Consider the following 6,729-nt stretch of genomic DNA (forward strand, 5'->3'; position numbering starts at 1 on the left):
CTCTCTCTCTCTCTCTCCCCCTCACAGACTTGGCCCCATCAAGGCTGGGCTCACGTGTCTTCTCTCGCGCGCAGACACCGTTCATCCTGAGGTTATCCCCTGGATCCTGCCGAGGCTGGACCCTGGCAGGCCCTCAGACAGCTGCCCTGAAGGGCTGTGTGCCCGCCTCCCTGCGCTGAGCTCCCTGCCCCGAGCTCCTGAGGAAAGGGCCTTCCCAGGCCTCCACCCTCCCTGACAGGCCCCAGGCCCGTCCTGGGGGAGATCCGCATTTCTGCCCCAGCCCAGGGCCTGGGTCCTGCTCCGGGTCGCCCGCGGTCAGGGTGCCCGCTCAGGAGCCGGCCGCCTCTGGGGCGGGGAGCAGGCCAGCCGCCGCCTGGTCCTGCTGCCACAGCTGGTCCGCCAGGCCGTTGAGCACATAGGCAACGTCGGCCAGCCCGGCCCGGCCGTCTAGGGTGCGTCCGTCCGCCAGCCGCCGCCCCGGCACGCTCTTCACCCGCAGCAGGGGCAGCGGCCAGGCCTGCCGGAAGGCCGCGAGGTCCCGTTCGGGCACGTCGGTGTGCATGTACTGGTCGAATCTGGAGGCGGGTCAAGGAGCATGCGTGCCTCTGCCTCCCAGTCAAAGCCAGCCTCCTCCCCGTCCCTAGTCCCCCGCACCCCGGTCTGCGGGAGGCCCTGCTGCAGCCTCCAGGGAGCCCGTGGGGCCAGACCCCACTGCGCAGCACAGGCAGGCTGCCGGACCCCCGCTCCGCGCCTCGCCAAACGTGGCCTCTTAACAGTCCCGGGCCCCCGGAGGATACTTGGAGCCGATGACCATCCTGACCACGCCAGGGGCCTCGCCGGCTACTTGGGCCAGCTGTCCAGGGAGGTCTTCAAAGGAGGCCCGGTCAGTGAAGGAGAAGAGGAAGAGGAACGCGTCTGCGTTCTCCTTGCAAGCCTGGGGAGGGGGAGGCCAACAAGAGTCTGCTGCGAGCTCGTCACCTTGGGACCAGAAGCTGTAGGCCGAGAAGTCTTCCCACCGCCCGTCCGTTCACAGCCCGGGAGACAGGCCCGGAGCGGCAGTGGCTGGTCCCGGGGCTCGGCTCAGAGCCCTCCTGCCTGGGCCAGCGTCCTCGGGCCCTCCTGCCGGCCCCTGGCGCCTGCAGACCGCTCAGGCCCGGCTCAGATAACCCGCCCCTCGGACCCCCAGGCCCACCAGCCTGCTCACCGGCAGCATGTGTTCGAACTTTTTGAGTGCAGACTCCCCGCAGTCCCAGAACTCGAAGCGGAACATGACGACGCGGTTGCTGGCCTGCAGCTTGGCTGGCCAAAACACCACGGTAGTCTGGATGCCTGGGGGGCCGGGTCGGTCACGCGGTGGAGGGGAGGAGAGGGCCAGGAAGGAAATCCTCAGTCTGATGGGGAAGGCACAGTCCCCGATGGGAGAATTCCTGCCCCAGGAGCCTCCAGCCTACCAGGGAGATGCAGCCCTAGCTATAACCGGGACAAAGCACCTCACCGTTTGGGGGCTTCCTGGGTAGCTCAGCTGGTAAAAAAATCCACCTGCAATGCAGGAGACCCTGGTTCGATTCCTGGGTTGGGGAGATCCCCTGGAGAAGGGATAGGCTACCCACTCCTGTATTCTTGGGTTTCCCTGCTGGCTCAGCTGGTAAAGAATCTGCCTGTAACGCGGGAGACCTGGGTTCGATCCCTAGGTTGGGAAGATCCCCTGAAGAAGGGAACAGCTACCCACTCCAGTATTCTGGCCTGGAGAATTCCATGGACTGTATAGTCCATGGGGTCCCAAACAGTCGGTAAGATGGGTTCCTTACCACTAGCACCAGCTGAGAAGCCCTCCCTCTTATGTACAGGGAGAGTTAGAGGTCCCGGAATACTGTCACATGTTGCAACATGATGGTAAATCAGCTTCCAGTGGAAGGAAATGAGAAAGGAAGAGAAGTGTTTTCTAAGCACCTGCCTTGTGCCAGCTCAAGGTTAGACAGGTTACCACCACTGCCTCTAGTACTGTCCTGTGCTGTGCTTAGTCGCTCAGTCATATCCAACTCTTTGTGACCCACGGACTGTAGCCCTGGAGAATCCCTCCAGGCAAGAATACTGGAGTGTGGAGAAGGAAATGGCAACCCACTCCAGTACCCTTGCTGGGGAAATCCCGTGGGGAGTTTGGTGTGCTATGGTCCATGGAGTCACAGAAGGGCTGGACACAGCTTAGCGACTCAACAGTAACAAATGGCAGTTCTAGGCAATGTATGAGAACAAAAACTTGTAAGAAATTGGGGGTTGGGGCTGAAACCAAAATCCTATTGTTTACAGATGTGAATGTCTATTTAGAAAAACCAAAATAAACTGCAAGCAAATATTTAAACTTAAAAAAAAAGGAATACTGGAGTGGGTTGCCACGCCCTCCTCCAGGGTATCTTCCCACCCCAGGGATCAAACCCAGTCTCCAGCATTGCAGGCAGATTCTTTACCATCTGAGCCACGGGGGAAGCCCACTCTACTACTGACCCCACTATAGTCCCAAGGGGTTGGTACTATTATCCCTGTTGGACAGAGGCACTCATGTAGGCTCAGAGAGGTGCAGTGACTTTCCGGGGTTTCAGAGTAACAGGTGGGGCTGGTTACAGATTACGGCTCATGTGGTCCAGGGCGAGTCTTTTCTCCACCCCAGGGAAGGCCTCTTCGGAGGGACTCACCAGTGGTCTCGTGGTGCACCATGGGCACCTCCAGGCCAGCCAGCTTGGCCACCAGCGCTGTCTTGCCCACGCCACTCTTCCCAGACACGAAGATCTTGTAGCTGGCAGTGTTGATGGCCACAGGAGGGGGAAGCACTGGTCGCTCAAGCAGCCCTGAGGGAAAGTGGGAGCCAGGTGGGGTCGGGGGCCAACGTGGGGCTTTTTTGGTGCCAACCAGCCCTTCTCTATACAGTACCCATGACAGAGGCTTGCCATACAAGCAGCATCCTCGGAGGAGAAGCTCTGCTGGAACCCCAGTGCTCCCGGAACCAGGCCAGTGCCTACGCCAAATAACACCTTTTTTTTTTTTTTTTAAAGTTCCATGCATGAGGTGCTTTTTGTTATTTTTTGCTGCACCACAAGACTTGTGGGATCTTAATTCCCCTGCTGCTGCTAATTTCCTACCAGGGGTTAAACCCAGGCCCCCACAGTGAAAGAACTGAGTCCTAACCACTGGACCATCAGGGAATTACCTGAGATGGTTTTTATTAATACTATTATCACATATCCCAGGTTTTTCACAGGTGAATGCAAGGTTTTTTCTAATTCTTTCCTCAATGGAGAAATAGCAGCAAAAGTATTCTTAAGTATTATAAATAAGCTCCTTAGAATCAATACTGTCAGATCTTTATGAATGTTTTAAATTAGTTAATTTAATGAATTCAGTGTTTCTTTCTTTTTGCCAAGCCATGTAATTTGCAGGACCTTAGTTCCCTGGCCAGGGATTGAACCTGGGCCCACAGCAGTGAAAGCACTGAGGTCTAACCACTGGACTGCCCTGAGTGCTTTTAATTTAAAACTTGCAACAAAAATAAGTATAAACTATGATCCATCGTAGCGTAGGACCTGGAAGTCTTAAAGCGTGGGCTGCCCTCTCACCCTCCGGTCTCAAGCATTCTGGCGCTTTGTGTCTCCTGGCCAAAGCTAGACTTAGGGTTAGGGTTAGTGCAGTCCATGCCAGGCCCCTCTGCGGGCCTGTCAGCTGGATGAATTAGCTTCCTCCTGGGGGACAGGGGTGTCTTATCCTGGAGACAGCAGGATATGGAAGAGGCTTGTGTCTGCTCACTAGGGGAGCTGGGACAAGTCTGCAACGTGGTATTGAGAAGGTTAAATTGGCGTCCAGGGTACAAAGTGCCCAGCAGAGGGCCTGGCGCCGGCTGAGGGCTCAGTCAACAGCCTCTCTGGTGACAGGGGTTCCTGGCAGTGTTTTGTCTGTTTCCATGTCCCTGGCTCTGATGATGGAATTAGCTCTAAGGAGATTTGGGGGTGGGGGCCCCACGATGGGGCTTCTAAGGTCCCCAAGGATGGGGAGAGGGTGGAGCCGGGCCTCAGTGCCCTGTCTCTGCCCCCCGCCCCTCCCCCAGGTAACCCCCCTCCCAGGGACAGGCAGGAGAGGGTCGCCCTCGACCCCTCCCCTCCCCCGCCCTCTCCCCCGGGTGACCCCCCCACCCCCAGGAACAGGCAGGGGACCGGCAGCGGAGGGGGCGCTCACCAAACACCCGCCGGCGGCTCTTGCGCAGGACGCAGGCCAGGTACTCCTTGCCCTGGGCGCTCTCGTGCCAGTCTGGGACAATTACCGAGCCCGGGGCGGCCGGCCTGGCCATGGCTGGGCGCCCTGACGTGGAGGGAAGGCGGAAAGCAGGGCACGGGAGATGGAGAGGGAAGCTGGGTCAGTGGCCTTCACCTGCCCCCGGGCTCCTCTCTGGAGGCCCCCGCCCCCGGAGGACGGGGCGATGGTGGAGCCCCAGCTTCTTACTGTTCCGATTGAGGCTTCTGGCCTCCAAGCCCCCTTGCAACACCCCGGCTCCCTCTCATCGCACAGATCGCGCTAGACGGTCACCCCATCACCGCTCCAGGAGGTGTTTGCACGGTCCCCGAGCCGTTTGTCACCTCCGGGGAGGTCACACGGCCTTGCTTCTCCTCCGCCTCCTCGATCTCAACCCCCAGCGCTGACATCGGCGGCCCACGCGGACAGGGGAGCTCTGTGGAGCCCTGCTTTGAAGGCCCGCCCCGCCGCCCAGGGCTGGCGCTCAAAGCGCATGCGCGGAGGCTGTCGTCATGGAGACGCGGGGCGGGGCGGACCGCGGGGCGGGGCAGGTCTGTCCGCCTGTGCGGCCGCGCGGGCTACGGGGCCGGGCCTGGCCTTCTCCATTGCTCTGTTCCAGCCCCAGTCTTCCTTCCGAAATTTGAACAAATCTCCCTTCTGCCTCTTTGCTCCCCAGTTTCCTCTTCTATAAAGTGGAGGTAAAATGCTGTTACCTCCCAGGATTCTTTACGACAGTCACAAGTCCTTAGCAGTGTTCAGGACGTTTAGTTATTATTGTTGTAACAATATCATTATTATTGATCTTGCTTGGCAGGAACTCGGCGTCAGTTGAACACCTGTAGCTTCACTGATGAGGAAACAACTGCTGAGAGTGGTCAAGGGACTTGCTCAAGGCCTTAAAAATGAGTCTGAGGCTTTCCAGTCACTCATTTCTTGATTGATTGATGGATGGATGTCACTTATTCAACAAATAATTACCGGGTGCCTATTTTATGCCCGGTTTGTTCTAGCTGCTGGGAATGCAATGGCCACGAGAAGTCCCTGCCCTCCTGGAGCTGACATTCCGTTCCATTCACGAGCCGTGAGCCCCTCCCCAGTGTCCCCACACTGGGCACCAGGGTGCTCCGTAAATGCCCCTTAGCTGGATAGTATGCAAAATAGCTCATTACTGAAAAGCTGTCTACTACACTTTCTACCAGTACCTGCTTGCCATGCCTTCAAGTAGGCAAATCACTGTTTTAAATTCTATGAATTAGGCTTCCCAGGTGGCTCAGCAGTAAAGAATCCACCTGCGTGCAAAGCAGGAGAATCAGTTTCAATCCCTGGTCAGAAAGATCCCTGGAGAAGGAAATGGCAACCCACTCCAGTGTTCTTGCCTGGAAAATCCCGTGAACAGAGGCGCCTGGTGGGCCACATTCCCTGGGGTCACAAAGAGCACACACGCTATGATTAACCTTCATTGAAGGCCAACTAAGTGCCAGATGGTGGGGGCTTTAGAGGTTAGTTATTATTTCTATAAACAAACTTGTGTAGGAAATACTATTACCCTCCTTTTATTTTACAGATGAGGAAACTCAGAGGCAATGGGATTATCTGAAGTCACACCACATAGGTGGTCAGTGGGCAAACTAGACTCAGAATCCAGGGTGCCTGGACTCTGAAGGACGTCTCTGGTCTGCCGCACTGGGTCTTATGTGTGTGTGTGTGTTTTTTTTTAATTAGTTACTTATTTATTTGACTGCACCAGTTCTTCGTTGAAGTATGTGGGATCTAGTTCCCTGACCAGGGATCGAACCCAGGGCCCCTGCATTGGGAGCACAGAGTCTTAGCCACTGGACCACCAGGGAAGTCCCTGGGTCTTGCGTTTTTAAAACTTTGACCCCAGTCCCTAGGAGGGACATTCCTAGCAAAGCTGAACGCAGCCAGAGGGCCATGAGCCCGCAAATCATTGAGGACGGTTCTCAGGCCCCAGGGGGGAGTGGAGTCAGGATGTGTAAGCCGGGGCACTGGCCTTCAACTTGCTTACAGCGCAGCAGATATACAGGCTTGTAACCACCCCTGCAGGGCCCTGCAGCTGGAAACTGCTGCCTGTGCTCCCAGGTCACTCAGTTCCCCATCCCACAGGTCCTAGCACGTCTGTGTGGTCCTCACCGTGGACCAGGGGAGCCTCAGTCACGAGACTCAGACCTGATGTGTGTTTAGGTTTCTGGACTTCACAGCCAGCCCTGCCCCGGCGTGGCTTGTGGAGGCATAGGGAGAGTGGGAAACAACTTAGCCGTGTGTGCTTGCTAGTTAGCCTGGAGGCCAGGTAAGATGGGCAGCCCTCCTGGGCTCAGACAGGGAGGCTGGAGGTCAGAGGCGCTCGTGGCCAGAGGGTTGGGGGGATCAGTCTTCACGGCCTCAGGAGCTCTCAGGAGTGGAGAGGACACTGCAGTGAGCTGAATCGGGAGCCTG

The 6,729-nt window shown here is 57.3% G+C and overlaps 1 protein-coding gene and 1 non-coding gene across 2 annotated transcripts; both read right to left on the reverse strand.

The window, feature by feature from the left end:
- Positions 1 to 4,759, reverse strand: CPLANE2 (ciliogenesis and planar polarity effector 2). The gene is made up of 6 exons (XM_043908911.1): positions 4,486 to 4,759; positions 4,222 to 4,344; positions 2,691 to 2,843; positions 1,205 to 1,329; positions 798 to 934; positions 1 to 575 (listed from the first exon to the last, which is right to left on the reverse strand). The coding sequence occupies exons 2-6, from the start codon at positions 4,331 to 4,333 to the stop codon at positions 329 to 331; spliced, it is 774 nt and encodes a 257-aa protein (XP_043764846.1). The 5' UTR covers positions 4,334 to 4,344; positions 4,486 to 4,759; the 3' UTR covers positions 1 to 328.
- A 1,290-nt stretch (positions 4,760 to 6,049) lies between these two features.
- TRNAG-CCC lies at positions 6,050 to 6,122 on the reverse strand. The gene has a single exon. It is a non-coding gene; the product is annotated as a tRNA-Gly (tRNA).
- Between the last annotated feature and the right edge of the window lie 607 nt (positions 6,123 to 6,729).

Source organism: Cervus elaphus, chromosome 8 (assembly GCF_910594005.1).
Source record: "Cervus elaphus chromosome 8, mCerEla1.1, whole genome shotgun sequence".
NCBI classification, from domain to species: domain Eukaryota; kingdom Metazoa; phylum Chordata; class Mammalia; order Artiodactyla; family Cervidae; genus Cervus; species Cervus elaphus.

What these genes read in the sequence shown, in the direction of transcription:
- CPLANE2 (XM_043908911.1), bottom strand. Translation starts at nt 4,333, where the DNA reads ATGGCCAGGCCGGCCGCCCCGGGCTCGGTAATTGTCCCAGACTGGCAC. An exon ending in AGTTCGAACACATGCTGCCG is followed by an intron (nt 935 to 1,204) that starts GTGAGCAGGCTG and finishes CCCCCTCCCCAG; the next exon opens with GCTTGCAAGGAGAACGCAGA. An exon ending in AGGATGGTCATCGGCTCCAA is followed by an intron (nt 576 to 797) that starts GTATCCTCCGGG and finishes ACCCGCCTCCAG; the next exon opens with ATTCGACCAGTACATGCACA.